A 21,509-nucleotide genomic window follows, 5' to 3' on the forward strand; every position below is an offset into this window, starting at 1 on the left:
ATGGCCTGGTCAGCCTTTTCCAGACACAGCAGCAGTCAGGAGAGACACAAGGGCAGCCGGCAACCGGGCCCAGCCCTAGCAGCGAGGACCCGCGCTTGATGCCATGCACTGGGTTGACTATACCAGGCGTCACCCATCAAGTAAGCACAGACGCATCCCCGAGTGTCAACAGTTCAGCCGGCACCCAAGATTGTCATTCCATGCCGACTCCAGAGGCTGGGCTTCCCAGCGGGTCCTATCAGCTCTTGCCGGGGTTCACCATCGCTGCCGAGAAGGCTGAGGAGTACCTTTCCATCTACCGGACGCGTATGGTTCCCAACTTCCCATTTGTGCCCATCGAGCCCGAAGTTACAGCAAGGGACCTCCACAACCAGAAGCGATTTCTGTTCTGGTGTATTATGCAAGCCATTGTGCCCCAGACAGCCACGGTACAAAAAGCAGTTGACGACTGGGTCCGCAAGCATGCAGCTATGCACATCGTAGTTCATAAGGAGAAGAAGATTGAGCTGCTCCAAGGTTTGATTGTCTATGTCGCCTGGTAAGTGATAAGTACTGAACCGTCCCTCGACGCGATGGCTTCGGGCCCGTGCTGTTGTCGAAGCGTAACTGTCTGACGATTTTGTATCATACAGGGGCGATGTCCACCTACAGATGGGTATCAACGCAAACACTCTCCTCCAACTAGCCATCGGCCTAGTTATGGACATGACCATGTACACTCTAGCAGGCCCCGTGAGCTGGATGCCGAAAACCTTGTTGAATGATGCGTGGGCCGTCTTGGGCCGGGGCGGAAAACAATTCGAAGCGCCAAAGCCAACTCTCGAGGAGCAAAGAGCGATTCTAGGCGGTTACTTTATTGCGTCGAGGTGAGTTCCCTTTCACCCAATTTTGTATAGTGAAGTGTGGAGCAAAACTGATGTTCTTTGCCAGTGTTCCTGCCGCCATAAGGAGGCACTCGCAGATACAGTACACACCCCAGATCGCACGATGTTCCAAGGCCATTCGCGAGGCGGACGCCATACCAACAGACCAGAATTTACTTGCCCTCGTTCGCATGCAACATCTAGGGGACCGCATACGTACTGTCTTTCCGAGCCCGGACAGAGAGGAGGGGGAGCCTCTACCCATCTTCCGGGAACACTTCAGTGCGGTACTAGCGTCACTTCGCAAAGAGATCTGCGCTCTCGAGTCAGAAGAACCCGCTGTCAAGAAGGAGAACCGTAAGTGGACTTTGGGGCAACGAGGAAATAAGCCGAAGGTCAACTATACTAACCGTACACGTCGTCTAGCAATGGTTTGGGCACACTACGGCGCACTGATGGTCAGACTATACGAACCATGCATCGGCATGCGAGGAGCCAGCCCTTCGGAGGCTATGTCCGCCATGGAGCCGTTCAGTAGGACCGAGTCACTGTGGTTCTGCCTCCAGGCGATCCAAATCGCCATGGATGCGCTGCTCGCCATCCCAGCTGAAGCATTTGCGTATCTACCCTTCAACACTGTTGCAGATATAGCACATACAATGATGTCTTCGCACCGACTGCTTCTGGAAGACTCGGCAAGTGACTGGGACGTGATACTGGCGCGCCGGAAGCTGGACCTTCCCGATATAGCGCGGCGGTTGGCGGATCGGTTCGAGGAAGCGGACAACGTTGCGCTGATCGTCGGGCAAAAGAGACGGATCTTTGAGGACGAGAGCTCGCGCTGGGCGAATTATGCGTACCGGGCGAGGTGGATCCGTCAATGGTACCTGAACAAGGTTGTTGGGCAGCCGCCTCAGGAGCAGATGGCGACGGAGCAGCAGCAGCCGCAGGAGCAGCAGCAGCCGCAGGAGCAGCAGCAGCCGCAGGAGCAGCATCAGTTACAGCAGCAGCAAGCGCAGATGGTCCCTCACGTGGGGATGGTGACGGACCCCAACATGTCTTGGCTCGGGGGCGTGGCGATGGACCAGTCGTTTTGGGAGATTATGATGCTGGATGGGCCTGGACAGATACCCATTGACGCGTCCATGCTTTTGCCGGACCAGTCCATGTTGCCCGCCATGCAGACTTCTTAGCATCCCAGCTATCGATCGGCTAACGGTCATCACTTTCACACTTTTCCCGCCCCTAAATCTCTAGATGACTAGTGTAGTGGCGTAGTTTTTGCAAGAGATAGCGAAGGTTCCGGCACGGGAAGGTGGCATTTATGCAAGGGTAGGGCGGGTCTGAGGACACTCTGAACTCAAACCCAAACAGGATTTGTAGTTTAAGGCACGTGTCTACTCTTTGTGAGCTGGTTCCTCTCTCGAAACGTGCAGGAGTTGTGTAAGTTCGTGCTTATTGTTGAGAAGTGTTCGAAATCTAGAAGAAGAATTGGGTACGGCTTACGACAACTTTTCTAAATGAGGATAGCATCTGTGGAGTATGGAGATACATACGTTGTCTCAGGTTTTGCTAATAGCTAAACATGACTCAAGCTGTCCGAAGTTTGCAAGCGAGATACGGTCTTAGTGAGAAAATCTATCCAATGTTGTGTCATCTCCTACTAGTAGGCATGCGTACTACTGAGGGTAAGTTGAAAATCTTGCTGCCAGAAAACAGCATTCAACGATATGAGAGATACGTACATCTACTCAAGAAACATTGTACAGAAACTGTTCGGTTGTGCATTGTGCACCGTTGAGGTCCTCGACAACATCATCATGCCTCTTGCTCCGCCCAAATGATGATGGCTGTTCAACATTGACATCAGCAATAGTGGGCGAAGTATCCAAACTGGTCCACAAACGGCAGGGTGGGCAAGGTTTGTCACTAGTGGTCTCGAAAAATGTCCACTTTCTTGAGTACGGTCCAGCTGGTTGCCGCACTCATGCCGTCCTCTCTGCGCATTCCCGGTCTTGGTCAAAAATTCCTACATGCTAGCAGAAAGATCTGTACCCGAAATCACTTTACTGATAGGTGGAAGAGAGACGAGAGCGAGAAAGGTTTGATTTGCTCATACATTCCCTTGTCGCAGTTGAAGGGCGAAGATCTACGGTAAGTATGCTACCTTGCTTAACATCCCTCTCAATACTTGCAGCTGCCAACTAAAGGGCCATGGACACGTCCACTCGGCAGCTAAATCAGTCCTGCATCCCGTCGGCTAGGTCTGTGGAGGTAGGTGTGCTTTTCATAGATGCATATCTCCGTTCCCGCCAAGTCTCTCGGCGGCATGTAACGCAGTCCACATTACAAGTTAAGAGTTGCTGACGATTGGCCCACTGCGCGAGGTGAGGTGTACGAGCACTCTTGCCAGCCACCTGACAGCGGTCCGCTGTCTCAATACGCCAGTTTTCATCTCCGGAACGGTGGGGGGAAGGCGTGATTGCGTTCTTAGTCGCGGGGCCATGGACCAAGAAGCGGCCAAGGAATCTGCGATTCAGAGGGCAGACCCGTGTTATAGTGAGCGTGGGGTTTGAGGCTGTGATCCTGGCGTGGCCGGGGTCGCGGTCCTCGGCACGCTGGTGTCGAGAATGGACGCTCATGGATCTCGAACTAATGGGATTTACAGCCGCCAGTCTCTTGATTTGAAGAAGTGGTCTTATTAAGCTAGCTAAACTTTCATTTTGATCTTGTACTTGCGGATATGGATCACGGGTGGAAAGCAAAACCCCGCAAAGTCAGTCCGGAGAATCCGGGGTAATTAGCTGATTGAACTCTGGTGAGCCAAACCATTCAGCAATGAACTACATCCTACCCGAGAATCTGGGCATTCTGGGGGACAGAGGGTTTAACTGAAGGCCCTGTGCAATTTTCTCAACAATATGACGACTTGCCTCTTGTTTTTTGGTTGATTCGATCACGACATGTGAAAATTGAAATACGCATCAGCAATAACCTGCCCCTAATGCTCATAGGCATATTTGTACCCTGAATCGGGCCGTAAGACAGTCAAACCTTCTCGATCTGAAACCAATGTCACTGTTTAGCCAGTGTGGTCTACAGCAAAAGACTGATGTGGTCTTTACCATGGAAAGGGAGAGCGCCAACCCCCTCAGCTTTGATCTCGGCACCCCACCTTACCCGTTCTACCAGCGGGGCCGGCTCTACCTGACTAGTGCAACGTCATGTCAATTTTTTGTTCTCTGATTGGTCTCTACGGAGGCTAGAGATCGGGTTGGGAATAGTCAGATTGGCTCATTCGCTAGTATCTGGCTCACTGCAATTTGAGCTTGACCAGGGCGTGGAGTCTGTTGGAAGACTTGTTGTTGTGAGTGTGAACACATCGGTGCCGGCAAAGCTTGCATCAACACCGACACAGCACGATAGACCTAGAATAGCGGACAATGCATTATCACAACAGTCATAAAGGTATATTGTCTGAATCTCGTTCTGAATTGGGTGGTTTCCAAAGTTTATTCTGCTTTTCCAAGCCTTCTAGAGATAGTACCGTCACGATGTGCCGGCGATGGGGTCCCCCACCTCGGAACCCCCTCGTCCCCCACTCCGGCAGCTATGCGGTTTAAGGTTGCATGGTTGTGACCCCCAGTGGATATTCCGGGGGGAATCTGGGGTAGTGTCAGTGCGACGCTATTCGGTTCAAGCTCAGAGAGTCAAGTTAGACAGTCGGATGGAATTATTGATAAGGACGGTGCAGAAGCGAGAGTTTAGAATCATACGAACATCAGACCATTTCACTCTGATGTCTTTTTGGGCGATTCTCCAAAGGTCGACGTGCACATCAGACACCAGTAACCAACTTGATCTAGAGAACCAACCCACTTTCGCCTAATTCAGAAGAGAAAGACAATGTCGGGCTGGAAGTACGCGTTTGCCCTGAGTAAGGAGGAAATTGCAAGGGCAACACCGCCTGGAACGGCAAAGTTGATAGGTGAGTTCCTCAACCATTGAACATGGTCCTCGGTGAAGCCGCGCTGGATCAGGCAACGCGTTGCTGATCCTCCGCAATACAATATTGTTGGAACGATACTGGGACTATTTGTTGACCACCAATTTTCTTCGCAGTCGAACATGAGTCTTCCAGCGGATGGCCAAGATCTTCCAACTCTCTCAGACGATTCCCACAACCATCGGAAGACCCAGCAGACCCTCTCAATTGGGCACAATGGCGCAAATTTGCACTTTTGTTGACTGTGTCACTATACTCTTTTGCCGGCAACTTCACCAGTTCGGGCATCGCACCGGCGTTGCAACTATGGTTCAAGGCCTTCCCGACAGACGTCAGGCCATTCAGCGACCTTACCTACTTTATCGCGGTGCGTCCATTCTGTTTTCGCGCGCGAGTACCTGGTTGGTGAGCTCAGCTAATGGTGGTTCTGTTTCCTACAGGTCAATATTCTGTTCCTCGGAGCGTCCAACATTTGGTGGGTCCCTCTTTCGAACATCTTCGGTCGGCGACCCGTGCTGCTGGCCGCAACGCTCCTTATGACGATCGGCACTATTGCGTGCGCTGTCTCAACAACCTACAACGGCGTTCTCATCTCTAGATTGTTCCAAGGCATTGGAGCCGGTGCGTCAGAGTCTGTCGCCCCAGCACTCATCGGAGAGGTCTTTTTCGTGGACGAGCGAGGACGTGCCATGGTAAGATAAGCACCAAACCTGTACGGTGGAAGAAAAGAGAAGAAGTGCTCTTTTGCTGATATACCAACTCTTCCACCCAGGCCATCTACACCGTTTTCCTCGCGGGCGGCTCTTTAATCGGCGGAATAGCGGGCGGGTATATCGGCTTCCAACTAGGCTGGTTCTATATCTTTTATGTCGGCATAGCCCTCTCTGCCGCCTGCTTCGTCACCACCCTCTTCTTCGTCCCCGAGACCCTCTATGACCGCGTCGTATCCCCAAGCCTCGACGCCGCCGGCCCCAGCCAGTCGCCCATTGACGAAAAGGGCATGGAAAGCCACGTCGAAGACGCGCAGAGCCAGGTTCTAGACTATCGACCCTTCACCTTCGGACGGTCCCTGGGTTTCACCCACTACCACGGCGGCGTCGTGCGCAATTTCCTCGCTCCCTGGAAGACGTTGAGGTTGCCAGGCACATGGGTCGTTATGTTTCACTACGCAGGCCTCGTCGGCGGCATCGTCACCATCTCCACGGTCGGGCCCCAGCTCGTGGCGGCACCGCCGTACCTCTGGGGCGCCAACGTCGGGCTGATCAACATTGGAGGCGTCATCGGGACCGGCCTGGGCGCTCTCTACACGTATCTCCTCGCCGATGCTCAGCTGAAGAAGAAGGTCAAGAGTTCGGGCAGCGGGCTGGCGGAAGCGGAGAGCAGGTTGCCGACCATGTTTCCCTCGCTCGTCATCGCCACGGGCGGGTTCTTCGTCTTTGGCTTCACGGGCCAGTACCCGTCCAAGAATGGCTGGGTCGGTCTCTCGGCAGGGTTTGCCATGGTGTCGTTTGGTCTGATGCAACTACCATCCGTCGGCTTCAACTATGTAAGTACATGCCTTCCGACCATGCATGCTATCATGTCGAGCAATAGAAACTCTAACCTGGGAAACTGCAGCTCATCGATGCGTATCAGCATCTTGCTGGCGATTGCTTCGTCATGGTCACGATCATGCGAGCAATTATTGCGTTTGCGTGGACATTCTTTGTGGCGCACTGGGTCGAGGAGAAGGGAACCTCAGAACCGTTTGGTATATTTGGTATGCTAATGGGAATATTTTCTCTTTTAACGATTCCTCTATGGCTCTTTGGGAAGAGGATGAGAATTGCCACCAGGAAGCTGGTAGAGGCATGATCAACAAATACGCGTTATTTTCAGCAAGTGTTGCTCTACATGTGTTAGGCTGCTTCTACAAATGCGATTGTTCGCATGCTATCACTCAATATATGTCACCCCTTCACTGCTCTGCGTATGGCTCCGTTGCCAAGACTTCGTATTCGACATTGTAGGATCACGTTTGGCGCCATGATTCGGTCCTGCTGGCAAAAGACTGGACATCTAAGGACCAATAAACTAAAAGACGTTAGTATCATATGGTAATAATACTTCACTTGAACCGATGGATAGCGCGAGGGTGAGTTGCGAAGTTCGATTTTGACACCGGGCAAAAGCTAGTACGTATACTTCAACAACGATCAATATCAGAATAGAGCAGAGAAGTGTCATAATTAAGGCACATTTCATCAAAAAGAGCGCTCACAAATATCATGCTAACTCGAGCACTCAGTACAACAAATAAATCAGCCCCAACGCCAAGATGGGCACGTTGGCAATCAAATGGCCCTTGACTTTGGCCCTGCCGACCGTGACCACCTCATCGGAGACACCAGAACTCCCCATGTACTCAGATACGACCGCCGCGCCGCTGAAGCCCACGCCAGAACCCAGCATCAGCACGATCCCCAGGCACCTCCGCACCGCCGTGGCCGCCAGCGGCGAGGCGCGGCAGACGTCGGAAAACTGGCCGTAGAGCACCAAGCCCAGGATGCACGACGACATGTGCAGGTTGCGGGCGCCCTTGACCTTGATGAGGGCGTGGTGGAAGGCGTCGAACTGGGCCGGGGTGACGGTGTCCCGCGGCGGGGGCACGAGGCCGAACATCGCGGCCCCGCCTTCGGGCTTGGCAAGGTTGAGGCCCCCGTCTGCGGCGCCGAGCAGGGCAAGCAGGCTCGTGAAGAGGGGTAGGGCGGCGGGTTTCCACCAGGAGGTTGGGGAGGTGTTTAGGCTAGCCATGATTTCGTGCGTAGGGAGTGACACAAGTTATTCAGAATAATTGATATAAGGGCTGGAGGAGAGTTCGCTAAGGTAGCTTGAACATATGCGTTGGACTGATGGTGATCAGGACCAGATTCAAGGGGGGATCAGCGTCAGCTCAAAATGCCTCAGCGGCCAAGGAGAAGTGAAGCCGCTGGACTGATTACCTCAGGCAACATCATTCAAATCACGTGGCGGCTTACATGGTACATTGGCGTTAACTTCAAGCCACACTGGAACGCAGCGTAAGGTTAGTAAGTGCCTTCGTATTTCACTTCAATCATCGAGCAACTCGCCAATTGAGGCTCACTCAAACCGAGGTTACGGCAGTCGTTGCTGGGGTTCAAAGTGCCAATCGAAATCAAATCATTCACGTAGCAGGCCTTGAGTTTGATCAAATACCATGTTGCTATCATTCCCTTGTCAATTTTGAGTTACAATCTATCCCGTTTTACCAGTAGGCCGTTCCCATCCGAGCACTCTATCAGATTTCTCGCCACGAGAGAATCAACCCCCTCCCCAGAAACGAAAACACAACCAAAACGCACCAAAAAACCAAAAAGCAACAAGAAGCACTGCGTAAACCAGATCCAACCACCATGTAAGCTCACAGAGAAACCCCCCATTCCATCACGGCCGATACAACACTACCAATGGAGGGAAATCAAAGGATGCCCGTCGCCTCACTTCTTCTTTGGTGACGGCGAGCTCTCATGCGGCACCTCCGATGATGCATGCCGCTTCGTTGGCGAAGAAAGCGATCGGCTGTGCCCGGCTGATGGGATAGCCAAGGGCGGCAAGCCTGGTCGCGAGCGATGAGCACGCCCACCGCCTGCAGCGCCCTGCGAAGCTCCAGGAGGTGCCTCACCATGCCGCCGGGTGTCGACAAAAGGATCGTCGCTGCCCATTTGCGAGCCAGTTGTGCCGGCAACGTTCGCGGCACGGCCCGAAGCGCCCGGAAGGTTGAACGGCGGGGGCGCAGTTCCAACCTCGGCACGCCTACCTGAGCCTCCGCCGCTGGCCCCGGCATGCCCCGATGTAGCCCCCTGTCTTCCACTGTTTCCAGCCCTGGCTCCGCTCGAGTTGCCTCCTCCCTTTCCCTTCTTCGGGCCAGTCCCAGTCTTACCAGACCTTCCGGATGCCGCCTTTGATGACGCTGCGCCTCCTTTTGGGGTATCGAAATCGATTGGGGGGCGCGCGTCGCGTGATGCTTGGTTTTGGGTGTACCATTGATCATCAGCGCCGGGTCTACTACTGGCGCTACTCCGACCCGGAGCACTCCGAGTACCACCGCTATCATCGGAGCGGTTACAAGCATCTTCGTAAACTTTCTCCTTGAAAACGTGGCGCAAGTGATGCAGGACTTGATAATAGATCGCATCGAACGCCTTCTTCGGGATCCAAGGGGGAAGGGTCGTCGCTGACCAGTCTGAGTGAGCCCCCTCAAAGAGGAACTTGGTGTTTTCCTTCTTCTGGACATACTCCACGAGGAAGTAACACACCGGGCAGCATCTTTTGTTCACAGCCACAGAAGTCCCCAACGATCGGAAACGACTTGTCAAACTTGCCGCAGGTAATTGGCACGCTTCCTCAGCATCGCTGCTCCCCGCCACGACATTGGCGTCCACCATGCGAGCCCGGTCCTTTTCAAGAAGATGCAGGCTGAAGATTGTTGCCTCGGCATGCCAAGTGCCCGAGAACGTTGAGTACCCTGCATCTCCGAAATACTCGACCCATTTTGTCACAAGATGCTGTGGCAGCGTCTCGCCTTCCGCAAGTTCAAAAGTCTCCAGAAAACCCCGAAGATCGGCATTTTCCTTATCCTGATACTGTGGGTAGGTTTTGAGGGGCTGAAATTCAGTCGCTAGAAAATGATCAATGACTATCTGGTCACTCTCCAAGAGAAACAGCAGGGAATCGTAGTGACGGCAAATACTGCCAAGATATTCTGCGACTGCAACATTCCAGCCGTAGACCCTGGCATCGTTGTCGAAAGAGAGAAGCTCAGTCTCAAAGATGTCGTCGGTGTCTCCAGCGCCACTTGAGATGTTGATCTTACTGAACCCCTTGCTGAGGCCAGGAGTTGGTGGTTCCTGGTGAGCACTGCCTGATCCACGAATTGGCGTGGCAGGGGGATTGTGGCCCTCGCGTCGAGGTGGCGAACTCCACAAAGGCGCGCCTTCGGGGCCTGTTCCGCGCTCTGCATAGATTGCCATTTTGTTCTGGGCAGGATTCGGGGAGTCGGCGGTAGGACGCGAACTGAACCCTCGGCCTGGTTCATGCGTCGCCTTGACACCTGTCAAAAACTAGAGCCATGCAAAGTGCGAGTCCAGGACTTCGCGGAACTCTCGCCGGATTCCAGCAAGTACAAAGTATGCGCGCTGCAGATCGTCGCTGGCAGCTTTGCACTTCATGATGGCGTCCTCCCTTGAAACCTTGCGCTTCATCGTGACACTGTTGACGAAGTTCTGAGTCCCTTTGAACCGATTGTGGTAGAACTCGAGGGCTAGAAAAATGCTAGCCAGAATGCGCTGCATCTCGTTGCGGCCCTTGACGTCGTAAAAGACAGATGCGGACTGCCGGCGGGCATTCAATGGACTTGTATCCCACGAATGAAACAGAGGAAGGGTATGACCGTGCTCCCTCTTGTCCCTCCCAACCCGATCCTGACGCCAGCCATCCGCCTCCTTATAGACAGCCATTAGTGCCCCCTCTTGCTTGAGTGTCTGGCCCCTGCGAAACTTGGAGTCCAGCTCTGTTGCGGGCAACTGCCGACCGCCTGTGAAGAAAGGAAGCGGACGAGAATCCAACTTCTTGTCATCGAGGACAGCCTGAGCCTTGACTTCAGCGACTGACAGTGATGTTCCTGATGACGGAGTGGCGGCACTGGCACCGGATTGAGCCTCTCCCTGGTGAAGCTGCGCCAAGTTTGAGACTGGCTTTGCGAGAATAGCGACGTAGTTTCTGTAAATGGTGCCACCGTCGAAGCGACGACGGATCTTGACCTGAGATGAGAGATAGATGAAGTCCTTCAAGGCTGCAGACTTCTTTTCTTTCTTGACTCTGTCCTTTTCGGAAAAGTATTGCTTGAGCATCCGGATGATGAGGAGACAGCATGAAATGAAATGCTGGCCGGTGCCAATTTCCTTGATAGTCATCCTTGCCCACTTGTCATGGATAAAACCCGTCGTGCCATCGGGGTAGTTAAAGTCGAAGTTGTCGACCACCGTCGTGTCGAAGTCAACAAGTAGCGCCGGCCCTTGAGCTCCTATGTTGTCGGGGGCGGTCAGATGGTCCTCAAACCGGGGGTTTGTTGAAAGGTAGACGACGTTCGTTGATCCATCTTTGGCTTTTCCTTTGCCCTTCGTATTCGTACGCAATACTCCGTCGGAACTGGGAATCAGCGCCAGCACCTCGGTATTGCGGACGAGGATTCCCGCAAGACAATCAAGGAATTCGTATTGCTTCCGAATGAAACGACGTTCTTCCGTGGAGCCCTCGAGGGATTGCGTAATCACGTCGTGATCCGGCAGACGCAGGGTGGTCCCGTGGGAACTGTTGACTGCCTTGAATCGGCCGAGGAGCCAGGTAGCTCTACGGAACGCAAGTATGTCCTCGCGAGTAGGCACAGCTTCAGGCTTGGCAAACTGAGTTGAAGGATCCATGGCGATGGGGCAGTTGAAGGGTTGACAATTCAGAAAATTGTTGGCGGGAACGAATGAGTCGTAAGCACAGGCTCGGCGCTGTTTGCAAGCCAAGCTTGATAACAGGGTCAGGAAAACCGTGTACTGCGTTCGTTGGCCTTGTCAGAGAAGCTGGCGATGACCGGGTATGACTTCTTACCCAAGGCCTGCAATGATGGCTGCTTGATAGTCTTGATCCGATTGCGATCAATGAGTCCTTGACACAGGGTGGCAGATGCAATCTGAAGGTGTTATCGAGATGAAGGTTTCGTTGAGATGAAAGTGGTAGAGGTGAGATGAAAGCTGGGTGGATAAGCGGCAACAAGTCCGCGGTCTGGAATTGGAGAAGGATTGGCCATAAGAAGTCATGAACCAGAGAATGAGGACATCAACCCACCTTGACTCCCTTGTTAGGGAATGAGGGAGTTGTCAATGAAGAGACTGGCAGGCGAGAAACCAGTCAATTTTACGGGAACTTGTCGGCACCTGAGAGCTGGGGCCTCAGGAAGGCACGACTTCTTAGGACCTGACGTGTGAGGAATACAGGATCAGCGCGAGCGAAGATATTGACTGGTGACTAGCAATATGGACTTACCAGCGGCTTCAGCTGAAGACTCAAATCCTTGATATGCGCGTCGTGGTTGTCGAGATGTTTGAGTAGAATGGGGAGAAAAGGGAAGTTTACAACGGAGACAGAATTAAGGCGAAATGTCCGAGACGATATACCATTTTGTGGTAGGCACCAGGTGAATATGAAGGTGGTCTGAAGTCCGGTTGACCGCCCAGGCAGTCACGGGGTTCAGTCCCATCTTTGACCGCCCAGTCTTTGACCGCCCAGGGTAGCCTGAGACTGAACGGATCTTGTTTGCTTTCAAGCTGTTTCTGCCAGCGAAATGCAGCCTGCCATGCCATGCAGCCTGCCAGCGAGAGTCATTTCTCTCTTTGAGACAAACAATGACGCTTCATCGCCAAACTTGCCGTTGGGAAAGTGCCTGGGGGGAGGGGGGCCAGGGCAGAGGTCGTTCCTTTTGTTGGCTTCATATTAGTTAATGGGGGCTTGGGCCCCAGGTATCTGAGATACTGCCTCCCGTAGTTGCATAATACAGTTTCTATGTTAACTTAACCCTGAATGCTCCCGTTCCCCTTATATCTTCGCCCACTAGGACATTATCAGAGACATTTGAAAAGGAAAAGTAAGGCCTTTTGGCATAGGAAGAGATCACTCTCGAGACGAAGGGCCGCCCAACCAGAAGACTGACCCTTTAGGGACACAACCGCTCTATTGAGTAGTAGAATAGACCTCTGTCGAGAGCAGTGTGGCACATCTCATCCCCCTCCCTTTCCCACCCCCTCTCGGGTAGGTAGCCAAGCGACGGAAAGCTGAACGTGTACCAGACAAGTCTCTTTATGCAACACCGGCCAGTTCATGGAATCATGAAAGGTCTAGTCCTGCTTGCAAGCCCGATTCGGACTGACTGGAAAGAAAGACGGCTCTGGAAGCTTCAATGCATTATGCCTAGGAGGCAACATTGGGAGAGGTATATGTACCGTGAATCATAGCGGTTCCCTTACATACATACATTCAGACAGGTGTCAAAGACATCATTCAACCAATCTGCTTGGAATAAATTCATGACTAGGCTAAGGCATGGCCGCCAGCTGATACATCCGTGATATTAGGCATTATGACACAAAATCACCTTGCCTACAGACCCTACATGGCCAAGTAGTCTCGCTTGAGTACCTTGACGATTGGAAAAGGCTGGGGCGTATACATGTAATACACAGGAAAACAAACGGTCCCTGGCAGCTGACGACGCCTCATGGCAAGATATCTCATTTGGTTCCCATGGATACAATGGCTGCGGCGGGGAGATACCGCCTGCAACGAGGCTGCATACCTACACGTGACTGGACATTCATCTTTTACTAGGTGTCATTTTCCAATGGTAGATTGTACGAGAAACGCGATAATGAATTGCATCAGGCATCAAAAGAATTGGTGTAGCAAGCTTAAGGGCAAACGTAATTCAACTTTCCGTAATGAGATGACCTGTACTTGATAATCACGGCCTGGCAGGCCAGCTAGATGATCGAGGGGCAGTTCTAAGTATCGATGGTAGCAGCAATTGTAAGGGGCAATGATTGACATACTCCCGGAAAAGATTTGACTCTAGAGTGTACTTTTGACAGGTTGCCAACCATAAGATCGTGAATGCTAGATACAAGATAAGAATCACGCGTGGGACAAAATGTGGCTACGACGTCCAACTTTCTCCCCACACAGTGAAACAGTTGAATCTTCGTAGAACTGTCAAGATTTCATGATGTCAGAGTTGATGTAGGAATTGATATTTTAAAGGTCTGTTACTCTAGGCTACTGTTGATCTCCAAAAGCCATTCCACTCGTTGAGTGTCCAGGTTTCCGTGCCCTCTCCCACAAACATCTCCTCAGTATCATGACCGCCGTCATGTCGAAGTACCCATCGTTTGTACATCCATGCATGGACTGCAAGCCTCTCATTCTCTTGTCTTTTGTCAGGCGAAAGCATGTCCGGCAGTCATCTATGCCGCAAGCTTTTCTGTTTGCAGCAGCAACAGCTGCCTCGAGCTTCAACTTGGCCTTCCCACCCACGGCCACTCCGATGCGCTGTAGTGGCGAGACGTTGTCCGGTGATACGTGCGCACCCATGTCCAACAGTGCAATTGCAATGCTAGCAAAGCAAGGATTTGATTTGTCTTTGATACATTGCAGCGGTGAGTAGCCAGCCGCATTCCTCGCGTTCGCATCCGCGCCATGCTTTTCGAGGAGTTGGATGAGTGGCACCGGATCAGTGTGACCGACAGGAGTTGGACTTTCCATCACAAGGTAATGCAGCGGAGTGTTGCCGAGCGCATCTCTGACATCGTGTTTCACCAACTTGTTTTCCAAGAGAAGTCGAGCGGTCTCCAAGTCCCAATTGCTGCATGCCTGGTGTAGCGCATGAAGATCAATGCCGCGGTGTGTAGTGAGTGATGCCCCAGCCCCAATGAGAAGTTTTGTGGTAGCCAAGCGTGCCTCGTAACGATTATCGGAGCATGGGCTATCTTTGACTTCCATCAAAGCAAAGTAAAGGGCGTTTGCTCCAGCCTCAATCTCATTCCTGAGCAGATATCGTGCACCAAGCGGGATGTCAAACGACTCTTCGTCAAATTTCCGGAAGAAATTTTCAAGAGGACGAGTAACGAAGTGACGATCGCCCCAGGAAGTTGCTATGCTGGTTTCAAGGCTGACATCGGCGCCATGATCCAAAAGTAATTGCAATGCCGCGGAGTGTCGGCAATATGCAGACCAGTGCAGGGATGTCAGACCGACTAACACTGGCACGCGAGTGACACAGTGGTAGTCTCCGTCCTCGAGATGGAACTCTGTGCAGTCTTCCGTATTGACATCGGCACCATAAAGTAAAGATTGTTGGATTCCAGGAAGATTTCTTGTCTTTGCCGATAAAAGTAAACACGAAGAAGCATTTCGTTCGATGTCTTCTGTGTAGAGAATAGGCGTGATCATTTCGTTCAATCTTTTGCAAGTCGATGCAAGGTGAGCGATGTCTCTCCAAACATCAAACCTATGAAACCTGACTTCTGTGACCTCGAAGTGTGGCTCGTACACTACCTCATCTTCGTTGTATCCTGCGCGGAGCTCGGCGTCGTAGCGTTCAAAGACACTATCAAAAATTTGCAAGATGATCTTTTCCGGCAAGGTCGCTAGGGTGACGGGAAACCCGATCGGCAGGTAGTCTTTTGAATTTCTCTTGGATCTGAGATTGCTGCTATCCTTCGGCGGTGAGAGCAGTCCTTGGGGGGCCTTGGATCCAGTGCTGTTAGATGTGGCCGGGTTGCTTGTTCGGGCACGTTGGATTTCCGGACTGGATGGAGGTGTCGGCGAGAAATGAGAGGCCATGGCCTCAGCAGTTGATGAGTCTGGTGCGTTTGTAGCGTCCAAGGTGGCGTTGAAGCTGGAACTATGCACGGCGCCTTCGCGCACCTTATCATCTGAGAGGGGTGCCATGTCAGAGAAAGGCAAACTGCACGTCGCTAATGCGCCCAAGGCTAGATTTTATGAGGTGGTCTCATCAATTAGGGAATGGAAAGCGAGCTGCGAAGGAAGGGTAGGAGGTATGAATGAGTGAAAGATGTGCAGGGACTCAAGACATCTTAGGTAGGTATCCGTATCCGCCGCGTGTTCGGAGAAAGGTTTGAGAGGTGACTCAGCACTTAGGAGGGTGCCTGGTTGCGCCACTGAATAGGGTAGACGCTGCTTGACCTTGATGACGCGAAATGATAATGTGCGAGTTGGTGACGTCGGGTTAGGCGCGACGAGGGGCAGCCGATTGCGGTGAGATGGATCTTACAGAAGAGAGCCGATTTTCCTCTTCTGGGGGGTGAAATTGGGGAGAGGGAAACGGTGAGGGTCTTGGGCGGCCGGGGTGGAGCCATAACAATCACGGGTACCCGCGCACGGGGTGTGGGTCCCGCCGGAAGGCAGGCGCCACGAGACCCCGTTCTTTCCCTGATTCCGTTGGAATTGGTCTGGACGAGGAAGCACGTGACCCTACACCGGAAAGATTGTCACCCAGCGTGATGTAATGCGCCAACTCGTCTGGCAGCGTCGTGTGACCTAAAGGTACCTCCCGGTGAAGTGTATCACAGGAGGGTGCATGCTGAGGTATCTACTGCCTTAGGTGACTAAGATCGCCAGGGCAAGAAGGTGCCTCAGTATCCGAGTCTCGAATCGGGCCCGTCGATATCTCAATGGTAGAAGAGAATACAGGTGGGCCTGTGTTGGAGGATACCGAAGCCTGAGGGTTGTGAATGTTCCCCTTACTTTTTATCCGGCGTCAAGATGCATAAGGACAACACAAGGACGACACTGGACTGTCCACGCCTGGGCATGGATTCAGAGGAAGAAGGACCGAAGTTAGAGAGCTAACTTAAGGTAGCTAGGGTCCAGGGAGCTTCTCAAATAGCACAAGGAGATATGCATATCCCCGGCAACTATCGAGAGGTTGGGAGAAATGCTCTTACAATGTTGGCCATACGCCCCCATGCCAGAGTTGACGGCGAGGATTCCAGAACGTACACTCTCGGCACTATCGGGAGTCTTTACAGCCTCTGCGTAACTCACCATTATTGGGGCATGCGCAGGCAGCGTGGCTTCTCAATCGTTTGGACAGGTCATGATTGCGAGCCTGGAGACCAGCATGTATACTGACCACACAATCAAGCAAAAACCCCGTCGCTGGCGCCATATTCAACGACGCACCGCTGCAATGGCGGCAACCAACATACCCGAAGCGGCGGAAATCTCTCCACACGTCACTGCCTTCTTCTCTTGACCGCCACCTGGCACGATGTAGATGCAGGAACACATAGCTCACGATACGATGTTGGTAGAGGAGGGCCGCCAACCTGGGCCACCGATGGTGCAACGCGGAGGCCATCAGAGGTAACTATACCGCGCTTCTGTCTTCTCGAGATCTCTGTGAACGACCAAGAGAGCATCGAGATGATATTAGACACGGAATTGCTCAACATCGATTGTCGCACGTCGAGGTTGACGATTAGTCTTGAGCCAGGCGGCCATCTCCTCCAAGACAAGGGTCCTAGCTTCCATGCTGTGTTGAAGTCTGGTGTGGCTCGGGTCCTTGCACCCCCAATCCTGCGAGAGCGACGCCGATTGTTTGTCTATCTACTCAAGAGTTTTTTTTTTTTTTGGTCGATCCAAGATAATCTATCGACAGGTGGTGAGTTGTAGAAGGATGGGTCACTGGCGGAAGCAGCATGGTTTCGGCCGGCGTCTAGTGTCTACTTCCCTGACGCGTACAGCCTGACCCGACGTTCAGGTTGTTGTTCAGAGCCCTAGAGTCGCTCAGAGTTCTGCTCTCGCTCCCGCGCAAGGGTGCAGGTAGTTTGAAGGCAAGTGATCGTGTAATGTGATGATGCAGTTCAATGTTAGAAGATGCTGTGTTCATAGAGGGATAGGATCTGAAGGTAGGGTCAGGGCGTTGGCAAGCGAAGAAGAAATTCGAATGACCTGTAAGGAGAAGAAAATTTTCCTCGTGCCTCTTCTACTTCTTCTTCTCCTGGCGCCAGTTTTCAACGTATCATACGTGGTGGAACAATGATAACAAGAAACAAGCGCAGGCGTTTTGGGGATCATTCTGCATATGTACCGCAGCCTCAGAAAACCCAGCAGTGTACTCTGTTCCTGAGCTTCGGCTGGATCAGGATTGAGCGGCCCCACGACGGCGTAGTAGGTAACGGCATGTCACGCCATGCGCGTTGTTATCTCGGCGGGCCGGACAGGGAAACGACAGAAACAGGCGCGACGGGAAGCAGGGGCGTGTGGGGGCTGCATAGGCCTGTGCATGGCCTCGACGTTCTTCGAGAAGGAATTTGGGACCTTGTTCGCTCATAACTCGGAGAGAAAGTAAAGCAGGCGTGACGCAGGTCAGGTCCTAACAGGGCGTGCAGGGCTGGGAGGTCTGGACCTGAACTGCGAAGCTAGGACGAATCCCGAGATTGAGGCTCCCACCGCCTGTCTATTGAGAAGTGCGAAAGTGGGTTCTGACTCGAGAGGCTCGTAAGACAGTTCGGATGGGGTGATCATGATGTTATCCTGGGAGTCGGACAAAACCGGTAGATGACGGTCAATGCCGGACATCGGGCTGGTCAAGGCTTATTGTTTTCGTTTTCGTCTTTTTGAGCTTCGAGGCGCAGGCCATTGCAACTTTCGTATCCTTGAAGAATGAGTCGATTACTGAACAATCTTACACCTCGAAGATAAGAGTATCGACAACTGGATTATTCTTATGGAAATTGGTGTTGCTGGCCTCCACCGTCTCTGCCGGGTGGATGTTGGCGAGCAAAGTGCCCGCAGAAGCGAAAGAAAAAAAGGTGCAGCGGGATCTCTCGCTACGCAGACGTACTTGTTCAAATCGGGCGTAGCGCATACGATATCCCTTTGTCATCCAGCCACACTTGCCATTGCGGTAAGAGCCACTCGGAAGGCAGCCCTGGTTGCCATTTTCGAAAAGAAGGAGCCACCTCAGTGACTGCATAGGCTCACCGACACTGACCGACACCGGGCAGACGGTAACTGGCCGGGCGGACATTGCACCGGAAATAGTCAGGCCCGTAACGGCCCGGCATTCCCCACCCATTCATGGGCCTCCATTGAAAGTTGACAGACCCAGTTCCCTGTCTCGAATCATCCAACTTTTGGCCGACATGTCACCGCATCCACTTTGTTTTCGACTCTCCCGCGACCATCAACCTTGCATCATCAGCCACTTCGCGCCGATGATTTGCACGACCATCACATCAGTATCAATCGCGCCACAAAGACCCTAATCTGCAGACACACCCTCGTCATCGCGTCTCCTATCCACGAACAGGATCTTCGTTCCTGGCAGGGTCTACGTTAATTGGTTACTGATCCGTGAGGATACACCTTTTGCCCTGCCTTTCGGCATCTCCACCTTATCGGCCTCTCTCCTCAAGATACCCTCACCTCGAATCCGACCACTCTCTCCAGCCACCCCTCGCAATCTCAGCATACACTCCCCTTTCGACATTGCTTCGGACTCATCAATAGTTACTTAAATATGACCTGCCTCGACATGTCCTCGGGGCATTATTCCGGTCCTTCCTAAACGGCACGAGCCTTTGCTTCCCACAGCTACTACAACCATCTTACATCTTTGCCATCAAACCACGACTACCAACATGTCTGATCTAACCTTAACAACACCAATCGACACATTGCCCAATGAGGTAAGGACCTTCCGTTGCCCATCATAGTAGAGCGCCATCACTCTTATGCTACACTCCCGCTAACTAGCTTTGCCCTGATCAGCTTCTCATTGCGATCCTATCCACCTTTGAGTCTCGCGAGCTGCTGCCATTAACGACTGTCGACCGCCGCTTCAATGCTACCGCCACCACAATACTGCAATACCGCCTCCTCCATACCGCGAAGATGGAAGGACACGAGGTGATGCTGGAGAGCTACCACCCAAGTGTCAGGAACTCAACACCATCCATGACGTGTAGATTTGCAGGCGTTGACTTCCTGGGATACCAGTGGACAGGCGAGGAAGACATGGACTTGCGTGATCTGTCTCACCTCTACTCCCACTTCCGCCCGGTCGTCTCGGAAGAGACGCGACGCATGCGGAGGGTGTTTGGTCGACGAATGCTGGGCGCCCCACTTGAGCAAGAAATTGGTGATCAGCCAGTTGTTCAAGAACTCATCCTGGATGACGGAGAGCTCTTCTCTCAACTTTGCACAGCAACTAGCCTGGTCAAGTCAAGTCCAAACCCCGGTCTTCTCGCTAGCCATAGCAACATTGAGAATGGCGTGGTACGTGTCTGGAGACACTGGTTAGCAAAGGCGGCCGCCAGGACCGCCATTTGTCCTGCTGGGCAATCGCCAATCGATGAGAGCACCATCTTGTGGGCTGACGCTACGAAGAATGTTGGCTTGCGATTCAGCGTCACCGATATCACCAAGGAGCGTCTACCTGTCTACCACGGACTGGACGAGGATGCTCCTGTCGCCTACTCTCTGCACTACCAAGGTAAGATTACCATATTCAGACGCTTCTGGCAGGCAAACGACAAGTGACTAACGATGACATCAGAGTTACTGGTTCGCACAAGCCAAGTACTGCTAGCGATGGAGAAATCAGCAGTCCAAGAAGTTGTCGACTCAGGTAAATCAACCATCATAGCTTCATGAAAGTTCCTTCCGTCCGGCCGAGACCGGGCCGGTTAAACACAGCACCCACGAGTACCCCGGGGCTCGCGGTGTCGACGAACTCAACTCGCAATATCAACATCGAAAAGTTTCGAGAAGTGCAAGCAAGTGAGCCAAGTCCTCGCAGATCGGTATTGGCTCAGTCGACGTCGTCACCGCCTTTTCTACCTAGGATGGAACGCCTCCCAGAACTTGGCTACTTAGTAGCGGCCACCTTCGTGAAGACGAACATCCAGAATCAGAACACCCACACCACTACCACATCTCTTCCGACTCTTCCAGACCACTTTGCTTACTCTGCCGTCCTCTTTATAGGTTTTGTCATGCAGCTCGACGCGAAGAGTGCCCATGCAGTGGAGACCGTCTTGATGGCACCTGCTATGCGACCATTTCAGCCTCAAGCGGTTGCTGTCATGTGAAGGAAGCGGTCATGCCAGGGCCCTAGCAAACTGTACATGAGTGTCTGGCTGTCACATTCTGTCTATGCACAAGGAATAGACCAAAAGCCGAAGTGACCAGGTCTTTCGGGGCCACCGGAGAGCGAAACACGTCGCTTGTCTCTTGACGAGGCCGCAAGGCCAGCCACGCATTGCATGAGTTGCATGCATTGGATACCAAAGAGTCGACGTTTCATCATCTTGGCGACATCATCATGCGCCTGGCATAATAGGAGAGGGAGGGCGGTCGACATTGACTATAATCATTTCGTCGCGGGGATAGATATCACATGGAATTTGGAAATGGAGTTTCGGCGAATTCGGTCTAGACGGCGTTACACCGCAAAGGCCAACAACAACGATGAGGATAGACAAGAGGGATGGATGATCTTTGAGGATATACATAATGACATAAAGGATCACGACCTTGACAAGGTATTCGCCAAGGCTATTCGGGAGGTTGAATTGAACAGACACACCAAAATTTGGTGGACTTTCTCCTTCGTCCTTGGATGACACTCCATACACATCCGACCGCTCCATGTATGATCGACGCTGCGGGGGCGTTGCTCCAGCCGAGCGCCGCGGAAGAGAGGCAATAGGGCAGACAAACAACGAGGAACATGAGTTAGTCACCCGCTTGTCGGCCGTCGAGATGGTCGATCCCGCCGGCCGCAAGAACGTTCACGTCAGGTTCATTCAGTTGCCATGATGCCAAAGTTATCAACCAGAAGATCGATAACTGCGGTGCTGAGTACGTGGTGCGATGTTGACGCACAGGTGGGAGATGGTCTGCAACACTGGATTGAGCTTGCATCATTCAACGCCGGAGACTTCATTGCAGTCGGACAGCTCTTCACGGAATCGTTGGCGGCACTTTGGTCGCAAATTGCATTCGCGGGT

The 21,509-nt window shown here is 52.6% G+C and overlaps 6 protein-coding genes across 6 annotated transcripts; 3 read left to right on the forward strand and 3 right to left on the reverse strand.

The window, feature by feature from the left end:
* Positions 1–200: 200 nt before the first annotated feature.
* Positions 201–2,056, forward strand: N0V96_007120 (uncharacterized protein; the record flags this gene model as incomplete). The annotated part of the gene is made up of 4 exons (XM_053196244.2): positions 201–538; positions 633–866; positions 931–1,220; positions 1,290–2,056. 4 exons carry the CDS (start codon positions 201–203, stop codon positions 2,054–2,056), a joined length of 1,629 nt encoding a protein of 542 aa, XP_053046363.2.
* A 3,349-nt stretch (positions 2,057–5,405) lies between these two features.
* N0V96_007121 (uncharacterized protein) lies at positions 5,406–6,723 on the forward strand (the record flags this gene model as incomplete). The annotated part of the gene is made up of 4 exons (XM_065757929.1): positions 5,406–5,561; positions 5,642–6,415; positions 6,487–6,619; positions 6,716–6,723. The coding sequence occupies 4 exons, from the start codon at positions 5,406–5,408 to the stop codon at positions 6,721–6,723; spliced, it is 1,071 nt and encodes a 356-aa protein (XP_065613452.1).
* A 429-nt stretch (positions 6,724–7,152) lies between these two features.
* On the reverse strand, positions 7,153–7,662 carry N0V96_007122 (uncharacterized protein; the record flags this gene model as incomplete). The annotated part of the gene is made up of 1 exon (XM_053196246.2): positions 7,153–7,662. The coding sequence occupies one exon, from the start codon at positions 7,660–7,662 to the stop codon at positions 7,153–7,155; it is 510 nt and encodes a 169-aa protein (XP_053046365.2).
* Positions 7,663–8,366: 704 nt separating this feature from the next.
* On the reverse strand, positions 8,367–9,899 carry N0V96_007123 (uncharacterized protein; the record flags this gene model as incomplete). Its single annotated transcript, XM_065757930.1, has 1 exon — positions 8,367–9,899. The coding sequence occupies one exon, from the start codon at positions 9,897–9,899 to the stop codon at positions 8,367–8,369; it is 1,533 nt and encodes a 510-aa protein (XP_065613453.1).
* Positions 9,900–9,989: 90 nt separating this feature from the next.
* Positions 9,990–11,348, reverse strand: N0V96_007124 (uncharacterized protein; the record flags this gene model as incomplete). Its single annotated transcript, XM_053196247.1, has 1 exon — positions 9,990–11,348. One exon carries the CDS (start codon positions 11,346–11,348, stop codon positions 9,990–9,992), a length of 1,359 nt encoding a protein of 452 aa, XP_053046366.1.
* Positions 11,349–19,136: 7,788 nt separating this feature from the next.
* On the forward strand, positions 19,137–20,037 carry N0V96_007125 (uncharacterized protein; the record flags this gene model as incomplete). The annotated part of the gene is made up of 2 exons (XM_053196248.1): positions 19,137–19,184; positions 19,252–20,037. 2 exons carry the CDS (start codon positions 19,137–19,139, stop codon positions 20,035–20,037), a joined length of 834 nt encoding a protein of 277 aa, XP_053046367.1.
* Positions 20,038–21,509: the final 1,472 nt, after the last annotated feature.

Source organism: Colletotrichum fioriniae (assembly GCF_027942845.1).
Source record: "Colletotrichum fioriniae strain IMI 355084 chromosome Unknown scaffold_8, whole genome shotgun sequence".
Taxonomy (NCBI): Eukaryota; Fungi; Ascomycota; class Sordariomycetes; order Glomerellales; family Glomerellaceae; genus Colletotrichum; species Colletotrichum fioriniae.